At 39.6% G+C, this 21,840-nt stretch overlaps 1 protein-coding gene across 2 annotated transcripts in view; it reads right to left on the reverse strand.

Moving 5' to 3' along the window:
* insyn1 (inhibitory synaptic factor 1) overlaps positions 1–21,418 on the reverse strand; it is a 52,236-nt gene extending 30,818 nt beyond the window's left edge. Inside the window, exons 1-3 of one of the 2 annotated variants that reach the window (XM_056765549.1) lie at positions 20,802–21,418; positions 20,281–20,609; positions 19,191–19,581 (exon numbers count right to left, since the gene is read on the reverse strand). In XM_056765549.1, coding sequence (XP_056621527.1) covers positions 19,191–19,334 — 144 coding nt within the window. In that variant the 5' untranslated portion in view covers positions 19,335–19,581; positions 20,281–20,609; positions 20,802–21,418. Of the gene's footprint in view, positions 1–19,190; positions 20,049–20,280; positions 20,610–20,801 lie in introns of both variants that reach the window. The other variant, XM_056765548.1, reaches the window with a different exon arrangement.
* Positions 21,419–21,840: the final 422 nt, after the last annotated feature.

Consider the following 21,840-nt stretch of genomic DNA (forward strand, 5'->3'; position numbering starts at 1 on the left):
GCTTTTTTATAGCTCAGGAGATTTATTGGAGTTCTCTGTTATGTTTCATTTGATTAGCAAGTATTTTTAAGCATATGTCTCCAGAAAGTGTTTGAGGAAAATAGAAATCGACAGAAATTATGCAATTGTTGACACAAAGTAAAACTATATATCTATACAAAGCAGTCGCAAAGTTAAAGGTCCAGCGTGTAATTTTTTGGAGGATCTATTGACAGAAATCCAATATAATATACATAACTATGTGTTCAGAGGTGTATAAAGACCTTCAATAATGAAGCGTTGTGTTTTTATTATCTTGCAATGAGCTATTTCTATCTACATAAACTGCAGACCCCTTATATCGAATTCACCATGTGGTTTCTACAGTGGCCCTAAATGGACAAACTGCTGTACAGAGCACGTTTTCTTTTTTTAAACGAAGAAGCGAAAAGCTGATGAAATCTAAATTCTGTGTCAGAATTGCTAAACTTCATACACTGGACCTTTAAAACAGTTCAGTCTTTGATGAAAAATATTTGTATTTATTATAATTTCATGACGTTACTTCAAGAAAACACGATCATGTAAAGTAAAGAGATTTGTGATACGCTTCACCTGCGTTCCCTTACAAGGAAAATGCCACATGGATTAAAGCGTTTCCACATGAAAAGCATTAAAAACGTGAAATCTATTTTAAAAAATGGGCTCGGACTCGTCCACGTCCAAAGGCTGTGTCTCACATATTGGCTGAGCTGGCATTGATCATTTTACAGTTGGCTGGCGAAGGTTTGCGGCCAGCAGATGTGCAAAACAAATTCACTCAGTAGGAGCCGCCTGCCTCACTGCCCTTTATAGCAGTGCTAAAACACCGGCCGTGGTCTTTACCTCTAGCAATCACCGGACCTCTGTTAGAAACTAGTTCCAAAAGCAACCGTTTTGCCAATTTTTTTACCGTTGCAAGATCGTGTTCTTGGTTAAGGTTGGTTAAGTGCTTTCCTGGGGTAGTTTAAGGCACGTTCCAAGATGTTAATGTATGCAGGCAAGGCTGAATTTCAAAACGTATAAAAACTCTTTAATTGGCTCCCATTACAATGCTTTAAGTCCCTTCGGCAAAGCCAATATTTTTCAGATTTCTGACAGAACAGTGCTTGCGTTCTTTAACAAAAGGGCTGAGGTTTTTTGAAAGGGGTGCTCGGGAGTTCAGCGGGATCTATAGTAACGTAATGATTCTCAACAGCGCTGCCAACAAAACTCAGATTGGGGAGCAGAAGCTGGGTTTCCTAGAAAGTAGATTGTTTTCAAGGTTATCCAAGTAGTGTTGTTCAGTCAAAGATCAATACTGTAGTCTTTGCCAGCCAAGGTTTCCATAAAAGAGATTCTTTGTGAATGGAAAAGTATCTTATATTGATTTGGTTAGCTTGTTGTTGGTTTGTTTTGTGGGAAAAAGTCTCGTCGTTTACAAAGAAAAGCCATAGCTTCAGTGACAGGGACAGTCAAATTGTTTTCTTTCCGACTGCAATGACACATTCATAACAGAATATAATATTGTCTTATTGCAAATATATACGTAAATTGCAAGGTCGGCGACGTTTCAATATGTCATACATATTTATTACGTGTCGAGACAGGTATTGGTGGCAAAATTAGCAGTATGGGTTGCGCTCCGCGCGGTGTCTGCCTAATTGCATGATTTTGGTGGTTATTGCGTCATTTCACAAAGTCAAATTTTCCTGAAGCGACAACTCAATCTACCGCCTGTCATTCTTAAACAAACATCCACAATACCAGAAACTTAAAGTCAAAGCAACCTTGAGGATGCTGCCGGCCGATATTGCCACCTGTCAATCGAGTCTTGCAACATCAGTGGTAAAGTGTCCCTAAACCTAAATAACCAATTGGCTTCTTTGGTTTGTCCATTCACATTTGCAAGCCAAAAATAACAAATGGACGTGTACGAACATATCTTGATTATTTGGGGGCTTTTTGTCACTTTTTCATTCACAGAGGCAGCAGAGAAATAACAAAGAATGATTGTGAGAGAGATTGGTTTAAGTCCAGAATAAAACCCTCACGCATCTCCCACGCAAGCGCCACTGCTTTGCCGAGGACTATATTTACTGCGAGACTGTATGGATATAATGTATACCCCTTATTTAGGATTGAACAATAAAAATAACACAGATAAAGCGTACCAGTAAACAAAGCTATTATGTTTTGCCAGTTTGATTTAGCAAATGTGTGAGTTTCTCTTGCATTTCTCCCGGTGTTTTACTGCTCCTGACCTGTCCAGTTTGGCCAAATCATCCGTCAGTGTGAAATTCCCTGCAGGTGCATCTTTAAAAGCATGAGGCCTCTTACTGAGCTGTCAGAGAAAGAGACACATTTTGTTTTCCTCTGCCGGAGGCATCAATTAGTGCTGGTGCAGAAAAGTGCCGGAGACACATCCACAACATGGCGAAGCTCGGGCGGGCCGGCAGAGCAGAGTTTGTGTCAAGGTAAAGTAGCGTATGAAAGACTTCCGCAAACAGACTCATTACGGTGCTTGCTAATTCCCATTTTAGCCAATTAGCACAGCAGTAAAAGATTCCCTGCATCCATCTGGACCATTATTGTTTCCTAGAGACAGAGACGGTCCATTCAGTCGCTCAGTGAAACATGTGCTCGGTGAAATCCATTTTTATAATTCCACTGTTGGTTGTTGTCGGTGTGGAGTGTAATTAAATTATTGGTTAACTCGATTTTTATTTGACTGCTTTGCTTCTGTCAATTAGCTGTGTGAAATCATTTTTAGGCTGGAGGAAGTTTACAAGTTAACTTTTGAGATGACTTCAATATATTTAACACGGTTTCGTTCTTTTAAACAGTTATCCTGTTTTATTTTGGTCTTTTGACATCTTTAATCAAGCAGGAAAAGTGAGATGAGTTTAGAAACTGAGGGGAGGAACGGGATCGGGAAACAACCTGCATGCCTTCACCTATGCATCACATTAGAAACATCACACCTTCCTAGACCACGTTTCTTAAACCTTTAAACTGTTAATTCTCGTCTTAGAACATGTGAAGTCATTTGCATTTTTGGGAGGAGGGATTGATGATGTATCATCATTAGAAAAGATATGATCTATCACACACTTGTAATGCGAACACAGGTAGTGAATGTGCAAAAAAAAGTGGCAAATAAAATGTAACACCTGTTTTCAACTGTTCTCAACTTGCTATCACAAAAATCATGAAATAGTCAGAGCAGAACATTATAAAAAGACTGGTCCCAGTGAAGATTTATCTGGAACTATTTGTTTTTATAGTGAAGTCATAGTTGCTCATTGCAAGTGCTTCCTAAACAGCACTGAGAGTACACTGACTGAAGCATAATGCCTACATAAACACATAAAAAGATACACAAAGATCAAAATAAGTCCCAGAACAAATGCTGCAACTGTTTATCAAAAAGACAACCAAATAAAATTGTGTATCATTGGCTTCTGATGCTCAAAGCATTTAATGATCAACGGAAAGATCACAAACCAATACTACAGTTTATAAAACGGTCAGTTCTGGTCCTTGATTTGATAAAAATCAAGTTTTATAAAAGCAAAACGCCCTTAGCTGTTATAAAATGCACTGCTTTAATGTACTGTATGTAGTGTTTAGACGGTTTCAAAGCAACAACAACAAACATTTTACTTTTGTGGGCCAAACTTAACTTTCGGTACACCTCTGCAGATTCCCTGTAGATTATTTCTGATAGCAAGCAAAAGAAATAACAAGTAAATGACATTAGCTCGCGAGTTAAAAGTATGTCTAGCCAGTATTATTTTGGGTTACCAGTAGAGGAACAGTCACTTGGTTCAACTTAAATACGACAAAGTTACACAACCTATTCAACAAATTGTTTATTTAATCAAATTAATATACAATAAAATATTAATGTAAATCAATATTAATATAAATTACATAAAATTGAAATAGTTATATTATAGCATGTCTGTACTTTATACAAAAACAGAGTGAAACAGACAAAAAGGGCTGGGTTCCGACGATAGGCAGAAGTGACATTTCTAGACCATATTTGCACTAATATGAATTCTCCACTTTGAGTCATCTGTCCTGCTTTTCCCTCTTTTCGCTTTATCACTGCAAGGAAACGGAACAGACTTTTGAGATCTCATTGATCTTTTTGGAGTGATACATTAAGTTGGAAGAGATTTCTGTAATTTGCATAGCAATTGGGGAGAAATAATGTTGTGGCATACATCAAAGCGTATTAAGGAATACTTTAATTAATTGTAAAATGTAAAAAGCAAGTCACAGGACGCGTAATGTCTATAGATGAGCGTATGTTTACTCAAGTCACGCTGTGGAAGCTGGAATAGGACACGGTGTGGTTATCCTCACTGCAAACCAAGCATCGCAACATGCATTGTATGATGATTCCTTTTTTTAATTAACAGATTGCATCAGGTTACACTGACAAACTGCGGTAACGTTTTAAAATGTTTGAAAGGTAGTAATAATATCACAGAACACCGATGTACGAAGTCTAATTGTTTGGATTTTATTCATAGTGTTTTATGTTATCTGTTCCTCAGCATTTCAATTCCTTTTTGCATTTCTTTACTTCTGTTATACAACCCAAAACTGACACTTATTTGATCATTTATTCACAATTATTGTCTTTACTTCCTCCTGGGAACAAAAAGAAACAACACATTGGTCTTTTATACAGAATAAAAGTGAATGGGAACTGGAGCATTCAAGCTTTGAAAAGCATGCAAAAGCACCAATAAGGTGTCCTAAAATAGATCTACAACATGTACACTATACTCCACATCCTGAGTGTCAGTTAGACTAAAATGTAAATTTGACACATTGTAAATTCAAGGAAAAAGAGAATGGGTAAAAGATGACAGACGTTTTTCCGTCAACTATTTTTCTCATCCTCCTCATCCATCTTCCATTTATATCTAAATGAAGTCTCTCGATGTGTATTAACTGTTATTATGTCAATTCCCTGTCCACAAAAAGAAGTGTAAAGTTTAGCATTGACCTTGGTTTTTGACCTGAAGGTCACAGTCATCCACCATTTCTTTCATTCTTACAGGCCAGGCTTTTAGTCAAACGAGCACAGGAATTACTGACTTTACCCATTGGTGGTTTAATTGCCACTAGACGAGTGACATGCATACAGAATTAGAGAGAGAGTGGGGTCAAAGGGGATGAATTTATAGCTGTTAATTGTGGCGTGTTGATGGTCCTTGTTAGACCTATTTAGCGCAGCGAAAATAGCAAAAAAATTCAAAACAACAACAACGATGACAACAACAACAACTATTATTACTATTATTATTAGTCATAATTCGAGTTTTCATCAATAACATTTTAGTAGCCAATAGCGAAATTCCAGTATACCTCCCTATTAATAGTCCTTTCTCACAAAATCTGTGGTTCTAGATTTCACTCAATAATATAAAAAAGCTCTTTAACGTTTTTTTATATTTAATAAACAATTGACTGTAATTCCTTTTAATCTACTATAATTTACTGTAGGAGTGTCTATATAAAATACCAGAATTGCACATCCCCATTGTGCTCTAAATGTTCACAGTTCCATTTCTCACAAATTTCCTCAAATTTTCAACCTAACAGGATGTTTCACAGTCGACTTCCAAACTGAATCTGTCTCATTTTCACATGCGTAACGTGCTGTCAGAAAAAGTTGCCACCGATGACTGATCTGCACACCATGTGACTGAGTTAAGGTGAGGACACAAAGCTGCTTTCTCACGTCACGCCCATTCCGTAAAGTATCCGAAGAATGTGTTGCTAACATCAGCTGTTGATCCCCTTGGAGTTGTAAAAACTGCCTGCCACATCACCTGGAAGCTAAAAATGTGCGGAGAGTCACATCTATGTATGCAGAATGGCGAGCTCATATAGTTAAACAGATGTCAACACTAGTCTGCGAACAGGTGGCGGTATTTAGAAATATTTACTGTTGACATATTTTAAGTCAGAATGTGTATTCATTATTTTTGTGATTGAGCGTTGTTCTGCTTGTGTATGAAAAGTGATAAAACCACCAGAAGCGTGTAACATAATATTCCAAAGTACCTTAAACAACGCGTTGATATTACTTCAGTACATGACAAAATAAAAATAAAAAGATTTCCATGGTACCAAAATACTTTTATGACAGTGCAGATATAATAGTTTGCAGACATTTTTTCTCTCCCTCCCCTGGCTACCACGCTGCAGCTTGAATAATTAATCTTGGCTCTGGTCAGCATCTCTTTCATCTCGCTCTGCCTGAAGCTGACACCTGTGATCCAGAGACAGTGATGGGAGCAAGAGCAGAGACAGGTGAGGGGTGGCAGTCATGCGTACAGGGCCAGCTGGCCCGCTCAGTCGGCCAGGCTGCACAAGGTGACAGTGACATCGATTTGTTACAGGTAAGGGCTACATCTAGCAACGCAGTCAAATAAGGGCATATGAGCTTGATGACATCATCGCAGAGAGTGGCAAGGACTCACAATGAAGGATCTGTGTTACTTCGTTACACTCAAACACTCAAAACGAGTTTTAAACCTCTGTTGTGCATGTGTGTATTGATGTGTATTAAAGAACTTTTAAACACAATCTAGTTTTTTACTCTATTTTTATAATTCACCGAAAAAACTTCCAAGTTAATTCAAAGCTGAATCAATCATATAGCCAAGCAACGCACATGCTTACAGCATATTTAGAACTCCATGAACACAGACAAGTGTAATAAAATCTAATAAAAACATCCCATTGCTAGACTTAATGGAAACCAGAAATGAAAGATTTAGCGCAAGTTTTGCCAGGAAGACTCTTCATCCAACACTTGTATATAAGTATATAAGATCCGTACTTACTCAACGTGTAGCTTTGCAGATACTGACGCCGACATTCACCATTCACCCCCCTCCTCCCCACTACCACCAGGTCGGTCCCCGTCCATGCATCGGGTAGGCTCCGCCCCTGCCTTCATCTTCAGGCAGGAAATGCAAGATTCTACGACCCTCTGGATTCGAGCTACAGACGGTGCTTACGCCAAAGAACTTTAGCATATTATCTTTTGCTTTCATTAGCTGGACAGCTGTTAAATAAATGTCAATGCAACGTCATTTTGCCTCCAGAGTCTTTTAGGCAAAACTATTTTACTCTTTGAAAAGGTAGTTGCTAATAATAATAATCGTTGCAAATAATGTGATAATAATGATTTAAGGAAAAAAAAAATCACCCAATATGGAGATAGGTGATGGGTAATATGGACAAGGATTCAGAAGTACAGCAGCATCATACAATTCTATACTCTTATATTTAATTACTCTCATGCTTGCTTTAAATTGTATGTTTTTGGTATGATTCACATCATATAAATGTACACAAAATCGACATCTTGTAAAAATAGTTAGTAGTAATAGATCAGGTTTAAATATCTGCACTCTCGACATTAGAGGCAAAGCCTTCTAGTAAGTCAAATGGAGCTTCCTTGTGTGTTAACACTTGTTGCATTTGACGATCTATGATTTGTTCTTCATTGATATAAAACTGAAATCCTCCGCTGATTTGTTTTATGACTCAACCCCCTCCACACGACCACAAATTGGTCCCAACATTCGTGTGCAGCTCACATTAATCTCGTCCACCTCTTTCCGTTGGCGTTGATGTAATAAAAGACTCAAACAGGCGATTGAGAGGCTTTAAAGGTTAAAGGCTGCTTTCTGCCCCGTTGCTTAAGCTCTGGCTATTACAGTTCACTTCCGCAGAAGTTACATTATGAGATCATTGAAAACTGGGTCACGCTGTAACATTCCATCCTGAGATGCTGTTCCACACCGCTTGTTTCTACATTTCAGGACCGTGTGTTATTTTCAGGGGCGTTGCCCATGCTGTTGTCGTACGCGTTTGATGTTACATATTGAGAAATGTTTGCTATGTGGAGCCCATTACGTATTCAGTCCCAGTTGTAGTTCAGGCTGATAAAAGCATTTGTCCCTCTCTGTGTGCTAAGCATGCTTGCAAAACAATTAGCCCATGTAAAGAGCCAGTCTGCCATTTCTCACCCCATTAAATTCAGCCCAGTGGTTTAATTCATAGCATCGAGATGCGCCAGGACCCGTCCTATGCATGCCTATCAGAGCAACTGCTGTAAATGATCAGAGCGCTTTCATAAACCACCATCAGCCTGGGTAGTGAGAATGAGAGAGCGAAAGAGAGATAGAAATAGCAAAGCGGAGAGAAATGCGGGAGAAAGCAGGAGAACAGCTAGCTTGAGACACAAGATGTTTTCACTTTCAATGGAACAATAGTATTCTCACTGGTAGAGAAAATGGGGCGCAATGCTACGGAACGAGTACCTATGCTGTTTAATAAAGCAAAAAAAAGTGCTTCAAGACTTTTATGCTCAAAATACAACAAAGCTAGACCTGATGTCTCTGGAAATAATTTCATCATTTCAAACGAGTTTTAATGTGAATATCATATAAAGGTTGAGGGATTACATCAGTGCTGAGCTTAAAGGAAAAGTTCACCCAAAAACGAAAAATTCTGTCATTATTTAGCTTCTCCGCATCACTGCTGTTCATTTTACATCGAAGCACAGAAGAAACATTTTTCGAAGAATTACGTGTCCGTTTTTCACACAAAGCTTGCGTATGTTTTCAGAAAAATAAGGGCGCTTTTCCACTGCATGGTACCGTTAGGTTTAGTACGACTGGTCTTGGTGCAGCTCACTTCACTTCGGTCCAGTTTGCTTTTCCAAAGCAGTTTAGTAACACTTCAAAGTGGGTGTGGATTATAAACGTATGGTCATAGTTGCGCTGCCACTACATCCGTAGCATCATTGTGAACGCGACATAAACACACGGACAACACAGGAGTAATGGATCGATGGCGGATGGCAACAAAACAATATACTGCTAAAATACCAGAGTTCGGGAAATTTTACACCAAAGAGCAAACAACGATCTTTTGGTTTGTTCGACGGCGCACGAGGGTAAACTAATGTAGAATATAACATTGCCCTAAGGGTCTCAATCTCTATATTACTGTAACAAAGCATATAACCAAATGCCAATACAACGTATTTAAATGCGTATACATGTATTGCAAATCCGACTACGCTGGTAATGATTCTCTCAATCTGTGATCTGTGTGTAAATCGGTATAGTACGCTTGTGACCTCAACCGAGATGGTACTAAAAAGAGTATCAGGTACTGGGTACTAGACCCACTGGAAACCCCCCAAAAATGAGCTGTACCACGCCGTACCATGCAGTACTATGCCGTGGAAAAGCACCATAATATAGAAAACGAGTCATATAAGGATCACTATACTTTCTGTGTACAGCCCCTGGTTGCTATGAACTTGCATTGCATGGCAAGAGCTAAAATATTTTTCAAGAATGATTTTTTTTCCACATTCCAGAGAAAATAAGGGTTTGAAATGACACAAGCGTGAATTATGTGGGTCCACTAAACCTTTAAACTCAACTGAAGACATTTGAAATCTTTTCCTCTCACAGAATCGGCCTCAATATCCAAGAAGCTTTTAATGGCCACTAGAGATTGAGAACTTGAGAGGTTGGGTGTGAGCCAAAGTGGGACCTAATCCACGGCTTTTACCAGCATGATGAGCCGGTCGATTTCACCCTGCACAGACTGGCAGAAGGATGGAATGAAACTGGAAGCTCGCAGTGTTTTGCACCTAAAGGCTTGGCCGCCACTGATCTTCAGTTTTCCCCATCAAAAGTGCAGGGGTTGTTATAGATCACCGCATGATATTTTGTGAGAATAAATTCCGAATTTGGCAACCGTTCGTCATTAGACAGGTAACGTCATTTGACATTATTGAGTTCTACGTCCTGAGCCAGAGGTGTCAGACTGCTCTGAAAACTGGCTGATGCCGATGCACTCTTTCCTGCGGTGACACTCATTAATTTAAGAAATTAATTTGAACAGAGGAAATGAGGTCAAGAGAAAATGGAAATGGGTCTGTGAAAAAGGATAAAGTAAGATAGACGTAACAGAGTTGGGCTGTCTGTATACTCCAGCAAGCCGGATGGTTGCTTTTCTAACTTGACCACAAGGCTGATTTATCCTGCCCAGCTTGGCCGAGCTGTCATGAGAGAGAGAGAGAGAGAGAGAGAGAGAGAGAGAGAGAAAGTTAACAGGCCTCTGGCTTTACCAAAGCCAACCCATAATCTCCAGCAAATTGAGTCTCCTGCTGCCTGCTGGGGGACCTGGACAGAGGAGGCAGCTTTGGATCAAAGTGGGCAGTCCACACTGAGCCTTGACGCATCGAACGGGAGGGTGCAGAAAGTCTATTTTCTTTGAGAGCGGGTAACAGGTTTTGTGAGTCGGCAACTTCTGACAAATGATCGAAGCAGTTCTCGATGTATCAGTATCTTTTTCAATTTGTATTATTCAGCGGAAAAGAAATATCACAAATGAGATGTTTTCAATATCTCTATTGTTTTTACCTAGACAGCAATAAGATTAAACAGTGAGTCCAAATGAAAATGTCTGAGACAAAATATTATATCTGCCTGTTTTAGAGTTTCAAAAGAGATGAAAAAAGTCTCAAATAGTCCTAAAAGAGTTTTCTGAAAGAATGCAATAAAAAGTATTAAATGATTCAGATTTCAGGATGAATTCAACATTTCTGACTTTCTGGCTATTTACATATTTTCGCTTTACCGTGCCAGCAGTTGTCTCTGCTTTGCTTTTCCATTAAAGTGACCCCAAAATGAAAATAATTTCGGCATTTACTCACCCTCTTTTCATTTTAGACTTGTATGACTTTTTTCTGCAGAACACAAAATAAGACCATAAGAATATTGGTCAATGGGTTGTTCCCCATTGACTTGCATTGGTTTTTGTCTCCATAAAATAGACTGACCAATATATACCAAATATCGGCTGTTGTGTATTGCAGAGGAAATAAAGTCAAATATCAGGAGGGCGAGTAAAGAAACACAGATTTTTGTTTTTAGTTGAACCATCCCTTTAAATTCCCTAAGCTATGAAACGACAACCAATGGGTATTTATACAGAACATGAATTTTCTGGAACAAAATTCTTAGTTTTCCCTGAAAGGAGATTTTAAGACTAAGTGTCGGGTCATGAGGGACCATTCTAGGAAAAAAAAAACATTAAGAAGAAACATCTAAACATCTAAAACCACAGACATAGTGAAACACTCTCTATGTCCCTCCTGTGATATCCGTTAAAAGATTCGATTTTAAAAATGTCCATCTAATCTCACGCATCTGCATGAACTGATCTCATCGATCCTAGCGCCTCCAGTGGATGACGCGCAGCTGTACGGCAGTGACGGCCATGCGGTCCTGTCAGTGGCCCCATGCGGAGGGAAGCTGTGCAGGGGTAGATAGTGTAAACAGTCCCAGCGAGAGAGCGGCAGCCTTTGATTCAAGGTTTAAGCCCCCCCGCGGGTCTCTGCACATCGCAAGCCGATTCGCCTGCGCTCAGCCCCATGGCTAGGCACTGAGAGAGGCTACCAAACTCAACTGATAGGCTGCCTGCCTGGATCCTGCCACTAACTCTTTCGGTCTGTCACAGACTAACACTGTCTCACCGCATGCTGTCTCTTCTTCATCACTTGCTGTTATCTCTCCCGCTCTCACTCGTCTCTCTATCTCTCTCTCCATCTATCTAGCTGGATCAGACAGGATATAATGCGGAATTCTGCTTATCTGTTTACAGTTGTTTACATTGGAATAAAACATGTTTAAGTCGCAGGGTTATATTTGATGTGCAGAAATGACAAGCTATATATGTTTCAATATGAAAGCAAATTTCACATATAGTTCCTAAAATTGGATGTTTTTTTTCTAAATGCATGTATCTGATCTTAATAGACGGTTTCAGCGGAAAAAAAATAAGAAAAAACGTTATGTGGCCGAAACTTAACTTCCGGTAAATCTCTGCAAAGAAGCAATAAATGTTGATTAGTTTTAATTTATTGAATATAATTGATATACAATCAAATATTAAGATACATTTATATTTATTTAAAATAAAATAAATTGTTATATCATAACCAACTAAGACCGGAAATCAACTTTAGGCCATGTGCGTGCATCCGATGAAACGGTCTATAGAAGTGAAAACTAGCAGGTAATAGAATTATCTCAATATATATTGATCTGGGTCTCGATAACGTAATATTGTACTAATCAAGTCTGTAAAATGTATTATAATGCGGATTCATGTATATATTTTATGTATATGTACTGTATATCATTTTGCCATTCATTTTGATTTATTGAAGTAGTCGAGTCTGTGTTCACCCAATGCAGACTTATTCTAAACTCTGATCATTGATCTTGCCAAACATGTGTAAAAAAAATTTAAACTAAATACAAATATTACATATATTATCATAAAATTAAAAAAATAATTGAATGAAAAATATCCAACATCACTGACTAGAATGATGGTAACCGAACAATGGTAGGAAACCATTGACTTGCATTGGTTTTGTGTTCATCCAATTAAAGTCAATGGGTGCCAAAGTTCTATGATTACCAACATTCTTCAAGATATCTTCTTTTTTGTTCTCTAGAAGAAAGTAAGTCATAAAGGTTTAAAATGACAACAGAACGAGTAAATAATGACCGAATTTTCCTTTTTTGGTGAACCATCCCTTTAAACAACCCGTTTCTGAAAGACGTCAGATAACAAAAGTATACATATAGAGTTTAATTCCGTTTCAAGTTGACTTTAACTGTCTTCATACAGGAAAGAAAGGCCACATTTTAACTGAACATGCTGTGTGTGGTACTGTAAAGGAATTAGCCCAAGGCACTGTCATTGCAAATGGGACTGATGCTATTTGATCACTGGCGATTCAGTGAAGTCATTTCCTGTCTCTTTTAGCTTGATTGTGCTTTAAAAGGGATGACAAAAAGCATCCAACACGCCTGATCTACCGTTGCCAGACTCCTGATGGATATATGCAGATCGCTTCTTAATGAGACGTCTCATGTTTATTTTAGCAAGGAAATTAAAACAGACCGAGTAATTCCGTCTGAAATAGACAAGTTTTAGGAAGCCATGTTTGCGGTTGCATCACACTCTCTGCTTCCGTGTGATAAACCAATCTCTCAAATTACCGAGCACAGGCGCAGACACTTCACCGAGCTGCAGACACAGCACTGTAGCACAGATAAGTACTCTTTGTCCAAATGACACTCGTCCCTCTCATTACATGCTGTGAGACACAGTCTCCTCTTCGTTTTGTGTCTTTCCTGTCTGCCTGCTTCCCTTGACTTTTGAGTTTTTAACCTCTGACCTGTGTTTCCAATGATATAACTAACCAATGTTTGTTGATAAAGGGTTTTTGGAAAGGTAGATAAAACGATTCACTTAACTGCTTAATGTTGAGTTACCACTTTACAATAAGGTTTCATGTGTTAACATAAGTTAACTACATTTATTTATGGTCCAGTGTATGAAATTTAGTGGCACCTAGCTGTGAGGTTGCAAATTGCATCCAATGGCTCACTCCACTCCACCCCTCCCTTTTGAAGCACTACGGTGGCTGACCCAGGACAAAGATGTCGCTTCTTTGCCGAAGTAGATGATGTATTTAAGAAAAACGCTCTGCAGTTTGTCCAATTAGCGCTACTGTAGAAACAACATCTCCAATTCCATGTAAGGGGACCTGCGGTGTATGTAGATAGAAATAGCTCATTCTAAGATAATAAAAACATAACGCTTCATTATGTAAGGTCTTTATACACCTCTGTAGACATAGTGATGTATATTTCATTGCATTTCTGTCAATAGAGCCTCCAAAAAATGACACACTGGACCTTTAACATAAACTACCAACCAAAAAACTTCTACACCATTCAAAATCTTGGTAAATTTCCACATTAATTATTTATTAATAATCTAAATTAACTATCTGGTAACATAAATTAATCCACAATAAGCAAACATCAATGAACGATAAACATCTGCATTATGAAAAATTAACAAAAATATATATAGAAAGTATATGTTAATAAATTTTATAAATGTCAATGAATGAGTCCTTATGTTAAAGTGTTACCACCGTGCATCTTAAAAGGAAAATATTATAAAAATATTATAAAAATGAATTTTTGACTAAATGTTGGTCTGTTATGCATCAGGGGTTGTTAAACCGAAATGAAGGCGTTTATGTTATCGATGGTTTTTGCATGTTGCGCTCGGTAAGCTTTCACAGCACAGGGAATTCAGACGCAAATCAGCTCGCCGAGGACAGAGCCACCGAATCGACTCATTAATGAAATATATTGATCATCAAATTCTGTGCAACTACTAGCTGACTCCACAGGGAGCGTTGTCTGTTTCAATCACCATATTAATGTAACGCTTGAAGGCCGGTGTTTGTCTCTCACCGTTTGAGACGGTGATCATATAACAATATTATGAATAATATAATGCCCATAATACGCACTGATATTTTGCCGAGATCAACTTAAAGTAGGATAATCTCAATGAGTCCCTTTGGAGTAACTACGGGTTAAGTGGTTTGCTCAAGTACACAAAGACGTTAGGACAGGAGCAGGTTCTCAACAGTTCTCCATTTAATGGATCAACTCTAAGTGGGTCCTAACCTGCTGCCTTGCGTTAAAAGCCTACAGCCAATGAGGTAATTGTATGACAAAAAGAAATTCTGCTACCAGAAGCAAAAATAAAACGTCTTTGAATCTGGGCTACAATCTAATGGCAATTCACAACGGTTTTAAAAGTGGTTAATTGGTATGAATTTATACAATCTCATTCATAATTTTAAAGTTAAACTCTGTCATCATTTACTCTTGTCACTCCAAAAGGGTATGACTTCTTCTGCAAAACACAAAAGAAGATATTTTGAAGAATGTTGGTCACCAAACAACTGGGGTACCCATTGAACCAAGGAACTGGTTTTGTGTCTTTATAATATTGAATGGACACCGCCGTTGTTCGCTTACCAATTTTTATTTTTAAAAATGAAAATTCTATCATAATTACCTCACTTGGTTGTCATTTTAAACCTGTATGATTTTCTTTCTTCTACAAAAAACAAGAGAAGATATTTTGACAAATGTTTGGATCCAGAAACCGTTGGTCCCCATTCACTTCTATTGTATGGACATAAAACCAATGCAAGTCAAGGGGGACCAACGGTTTTCCGTTACAGAAATATTTCAAAATATCTGTTTTTGTGTTCTGCAGAAGAAAAGTCATAAAGGTATGAAATGTCAAGAGGACATGACATAATGACAGACTTTCCATTTTGAAGGTGAACAATTCCTTTAAAGGGATAGTTCAATCAAAAATGAAAACTCTATCATAATTTACTCCAAATCTGTAAAAAGGTATTTGTTCTGCTGAACACAAAGGAAGATATTTGGAAGAATGTCAGTAACCAAACAGATCTCATCCCCCATTAACTGCCATAGTAGGGAAAACAAATACTATGGGAGTCAATGTGGGACGAGATCTGTTTGGTTACTGACATTCTTCCAAATATCTTCCTTTGTGTTTATCGAAGCAAATACATGCATACAGGTTTAGAAAAATAGTAAAGGAGTAAAGGATGACTCTTCCTTTCATTTTTAGGTGAACTATCCCTTTAGGTACGAGTTTAAGGGTGGGGCTTCATTCCTCTTGCATATCATTAAAAACTGTCATGAAAAAGATGTCAGCTTGGTGTTAAAATACTATATTTATTATTATATGTAATTACATATTCAATCATTCAATCATTGCAAACCTACAACAAAGTAATTGTTTGGCTTCATTTTAATGCAAGATTGCATATTTTGTTGTTGTTGTTGTTGTTGTTGAAAAAGGAACCATTTCGGTTCGTTTGTATGAACATCTCCTAGTTAAAGACTGAAGGAGAATGAATGACAGCATTTCCCTCAGAGTTTGTTTGCAAGGATGATCTTAGCCCGAGGCAGTTAGCATTAATTAAAAAGTGCGCTAGCAAAAGCTTGGGGGGGTTGAATGAGAGTCTGAATGCATGGGAAGAGATGTGAAAAGATTTCAGGCTCATGTGAGCTTCTAAATTCCTGCAGAATGACAGAACTGATGATTAATTCAGAACTGTTTGTGCCGTTTTATGTTAGTGAAGAGTTACATAAGTTTTTCTATCTTAGCAGAAACTTGCTGCACTCTGAAGTCAAACAGGGTTAAAGGGTATTAATGTGTATCTTTACACTCTCACGTACGCTCTCCACATACACGGTCATACGCGCTGAAAGACCAAGAGAAAAAATTCTACGAAGGACAGTGTTGAGTTTTTACTTTTGTCCCCAAACGCAGAGCTGTTTCTGCCATACACTACTATACACACAAATCCAGTCCGCAGCCTGGTCTCATTTCAAGCGATGTGACCTTATTATGCCGAATCCCAGAAGTATCATCCGGCACTGAGTGTTACCCATCAGATACTCGTATAATATGGCCAAAAGAATTAAAGATTTTATCTGACATTTGCCATCTACACATTCTTCACAAGACTGAGGATCAATACTCCTTAAAGGGACAGTTCACGTAAAGATTAAACTTCTGTCATCATTTACAGACCCTCATGTCTTTCCAAACCCGGATGACTTTCCTCTGTGAAGCACAAAAAGAATTTAAGAAATATTTTTCTATAATATAGACAGAAATAATGCAGTTGCTATAAAAGTATCAAAAGTCATATAATGGCCTGGTTATCGTATGGCAAAAGTGGAGTTATAGCACATGAGTAGTACCAAAGTCCGTATAGGGAAGTCGTCCCACTCGGCGGCCATCTTTGCAACGCGCCTCTGGGCAGTTATTACGTAATTCAAACAAGACGTGAATGGGAAAACTGATACGTAAACTGTACCATAACGTTTGTTTCCTATGATCAATTGTGCTTAAAAAAAAAATGCAATGCATGCGCAAAGCTTCGCTCGGGCGGCCATATTGGGCGTTGCGCTTCTCCAGATTCATTTCAATGGCAGTGACGAATCTTGTTAAAAGGGGTCATATGACACGGCGAAAACGAAAATTATCGTTTGTTTTAGATGTAATGCAATGTGTATTCACAAAAGTATTTCCTCTTTGCACCGCCTCTCTGAAACGCGTGATTTTTACGAAGCCCATCGCTCTGAAAAGCAAGGTGTGCTATGATTGGCCAGTTAACCAGTGTGTAGTGATTGGTCGATACTGCAAGCGTGTAATGGAAATGTAACACCTCTTACCATACTTAGAACATCAAGTTCCAATGCAATTGTTCTGACAGGTACGCCCACCTTACTTGCGTGTACATTTAGGTGGTCGTAGTCAACTCATCCCACAAACTGACTTAGATTTGTGGGGGTGTGGTTACACGAGGTGTTTCAGGCAGGTCTGGGTGAGCATTCGCTTTTAGATAAAGTCTTTTGTTCCGACACCTTCATTTTTGCAATTTTACGTATCTAATACATGCATGGGCAACTTATAACACACCAAAGACACAGAAATGTTTTCGTGCCATAGGACCCCTTTAATATTAATATCTTTGGTACAGACCATTTTATAATACTTTTATAATGCTTTTTGTAATTTTGGTGTTTTACAGCCCAACCCTCATTTACTTTCATTGCTCTACACGAAAACTAGTGCCCAGGATATTAAATATTTAATAATATTTAATCTTCCAATGTAAAGCTCTCCAACCGTCTTCTCGTTTTCTCAGCGGTCAGCGATTAGTTTACAGTCAAACAGAAAGCCACGTCCCCCTCTCAGAGCTTTAAGATATCCGACTTTATTTTTAGCTGGATCCATATGTAGTGTGGGCGTGAGCCGTTTACCGGGCCGTGCCGTGTCTTGTTGTTTATAAATAGCCGGAGCGGGTATTGTTCCCACATCATCAATCACGTTTGTGCACGGAGAACGCAACCGAGAGACTTAAGGGTGTATAGTTCGGTCCTCCACTGGCTTTACTCTGCACGGTCTGAAGGGAGGATCTGGAAATTGAACTACAAGAGAGAGACTTGGGGTGGATGTAGATGAAGACGTTTGTGTCTGGGTAGCTCGAAGGGATAGTCTGAAAAGGTGCAGATTTGTGTTGGACTGAAATATCTAACACTCATACAGTACGGAGAGAATGACATGTATTAAGGATATTCTTGAAACATTTGAATAAGCCTTCTCTCTCTCATGCTCCACGGTTTTTGACAGGACTGATGACAAAAATATTTCCCACATAACACACACACAATTCATTTCTCATTAAAAGAGAGCTTGAACGTGCATGCAACCCTAAAACACACACACCATCACGCACATACTAAATCCTCTCTCTTCCACATTCTTAAACGAACAATATCTCGAGAATTTCTGCTTCATACCTTCATATCTCACGCAAATTCAGGCACACACACGTACACAAATCTATTCAGCTGAAATGTGACATTGACGCAGACACACATTTGTCTTTTTTTCTCTCCCGTCAGCTCCTCTCCTAAGCACATAGAGAGCAACACACACACACACGCTCAGTGGAATCTTTTCATCGTGTAACCATGGCAGTTGGTAGAATACAGTAGGAATCCAGCCGATAACAAAGTGCTTACATAACTATTGCATTGCCAAGCCCAACTCCTACCTTGCACACCTCTTTGCCTTTCTTTCTTTCTTTTCTCTGCCTCTCATTTATGTTCTCCTCATATCTGTTTTATTTACCACTCTATCCCTCTGGAAAAGCAATCTGGTCACATTCACATCATTTGGGATTTCAAAGAATTCCAAGGAGCATGTGATGTGATGTCACAGGAAAAGTAATCTTTCCTCTGCATTAAATCTACACCCCTCTCTCGCTCTCTCTCTCGGCTCTTTTTATGACCCATTTACAGTAACCGTTTCTCAATCAAAAGCAGCAAGTGAGACTATTCAGAGAGTGAAACGGATGATGGTTAATACTTTCTTGCAATAATAGGGGGTTGGTGCGCAGGGTCTCTCGGTGAAATGAGGTTACTTTCACTCTAAGCCACACTTGCACGTTTTTAACCGACCTTTTCGATTCTAAACCCTAAAACGTTCCCTCTTTTCCACCAAATGTCTCTCCCGAAGTGAAAAACGAAATGAATAAAATGTGCCTTCGATTATCAGTTCGCCAAAATGGTAACCTTGGCTTCCAAACTATTCACACAATGATTAAGTCTTACCTCCCGCAGTTCGTGCGCCACATCTTTCAGCTCTTTGAGAATTCCTTCCAACTGCACGATCACCATCTTCATGTGGCTGCGGATCTGTTCTCTCTGACTGGGGGTCTCAGAGGGTTCCCGGGCCGGAGCTCCGCTCTGGGACATCCTTCACAGGCTGCTCACGGGCCGGGTTGCGGAGCGCTGAGGGCAGGGGCAAGCCGAGCCACGATCCATGTCTGGGGCCACCTGGAGCCGCAGTGCTACTGATCCGATCTGGGGCTCGGGCCGTGCAGGGAGGGTTCAACATCTTAAAAACGCCTGGGCAGCCGAGAGACCTCGCTGGGTCTGGGGTCAAGCCTCCTCTTGCTGTGTACCGCGGGGCATCTCAGGGATGTGGTTGAAACGGAAGGTGCTGGAATCATTGAAGGACGGTTAGGCTGTTATATCCAAGAAACATACACCAAACTCCGGGGAAAATAAATGGAATGCGCACAATGCGGTGGTTCATTTCATTGTATCTGGGAAATATGTGTTGGGCAGTATGGGTCCTTAGGGGTAATCTGGAATTGAAAGCTGTTGTCTATGAAGCAGAAATCTCTTCCATGTAGACATGTGGAGGATTGCATTCATTTGTGCATGGTGCAATAGAGAGACAGATCCTCATGCTGAGAGAGGGTCCATTCTGAGCTATCGTAAAATCCAACCAAGGTGGAAAAAGAAAACTCCCAACATTGCAATACATTCAGTTTTTGAATACTGATCAAGAACACCTCTTTTTAAAATCGGAGACGTTTTGGGTCAATGTTTTTCTGAACTAAAAGTCAAAACCCAAATGTGACCAAAAGGTGTCCAAATACTCCAGCTTTCCTCTTCCCAGCACTGGATATGTAAGAGAAAAACAGGCTCTATTAGAGTCAGATATACTTGCCAAAAAAGCCCTTTGCACAAAGAACTCAAATTTGTCCTTCAGTTGTATGTGTTCTTGTCTTTATGCATGCGTGTTTGTGTGTCCTCGTCCTTGCTTATTTGTTTTTTATCTGCCATAATAAAATGAGATAGCAAACAATTTAAATAAAGCGTTATGAGAGGCAAAAAATGTGGTCATACTTACAATGTGTTGTGGTGCATTCCTTGCAGGGAATTAAGTCAGATTAAATGGCACATCCTTGACTTCTAAACCGAAGGCTTTACTTCTGGTCATTTCTTTACAAATTCTGCAGCAATGGTTGACAGGAATGGCATCTCAATCTAGTTCCCTTTAAAGATGTGTGAAATCCAAAAGGTACCACTTCATAACAGCTGTGCGTTCTTCAAAAGTCATGAGGAGGTAAATTCCACGTCTCTTGCTCCGGGGAATAAGGGAAGAAAATAAAAGAGCAGAACTTGACCCTCCAAAATCGTTGCTGCCAATAAGTGGCACTAGAAAATATCACGCGACACCTGGAAAGACACGAGGAAGAGCAGTTTGCTCATTTATATCTTTCTCAAGCACTTATCTTCATATTTTCATCACCACTACAGTTACATAAAATCCATAATAGACGAAAACATATGACTGTGGTCACCAAATTTAATCGTATCAGCCTCAGTGGGAATATAGAGCACTTTATAACACGGAGTTCTCTCTCTCACCTCTTCTCTGGTCAGAAGTAGAAACAATGTGCTGGTTTGCTTCTTCTCTTTTCCCAACAGAGCTGAAGGGAAACAGTTTACAGCTCGGCTGAGCTTAGATCATCCTGTGCGTTCAGTAGCCGCGTCACTCACCATCATACAGAAACATACCAGCTCACACACTCATTTCTCTCTCACACTTTGCCACGCACACAAACCCAACGATTCCACTCTTTTATCTCTAGCCCTATCCATTCATTCACGCTCGCCCACAGCTGTCCTTCACTGACAAAGTGAAGCAGCAGAGGAGGTGCGAGGGAGGAGATTGGCCCCGCGTTCCCTCTCCGAGCCCCTAGCCGAGCAGGCAGCCTTTCCAGCCACAGTCCAGGAACTCCTTGGATGCTCTTGTTGCTGCGGCGACCACCGGCTGCCGACGCTCCGTCTCTACAGCGGATGAGACACCTCCTGTCGCCCGTGACGACAGACTCTGTCTGAGAGAGGGATGCTGGAGCTGCCTGTGATTCGAAACCCTGTGGACGCACACGCACCGTCCTCTCTCTCTCACTCTCACTCTCTCTCTCGCTCTCCTCTCTCTCCCGTACGCACTGCCAGATGGAGGGAGGAAGAGGCTGGAGTTTATGGACAGGCTTTGGCTGCTAGTGGAGACGGCTCTCTCTCACTGTTTCTGAGGAGGGGGGAGGGACCATGAGGTTTAAAGAGACAGCAGCGAACATCACATTCGAAATGTTCTCAGGAATATTTGTTCTCACTTTTATTATTGGTCCCTTTGATTTTACTTTGTGAACTGTGCGTAAATAAATCTCAAGCTTGTGTTGGGAGCCCTGCCCGGGAAGGGTTAGTTTTACTTTATTTCACCACACTCAGGCTTCTTAAACAAATTGAGAAAATGATGTGGTGTAAAATATTCCCTGTTGTATCTTCATCCTTAATAAAATATTCACCCCTTAATATATTCAGCACATTATTACAATGTGCACTTTTGGCTTCGAGCATATATTTAGGATGTGCTGACTAGCTTGCTTGATAGTCTTGATGTAAT

Source organism: Triplophysa dalaica, chromosome 14 (assembly GCF_015846415.1).
Source record: "Triplophysa dalaica isolate WHDGS20190420 chromosome 14, ASM1584641v1, whole genome shotgun sequence".
Lineage (NCBI taxonomy): Eukaryota > Metazoa > Chordata > Actinopteri > Cypriniformes > Nemacheilidae > Triplophysa > Triplophysa dalaica.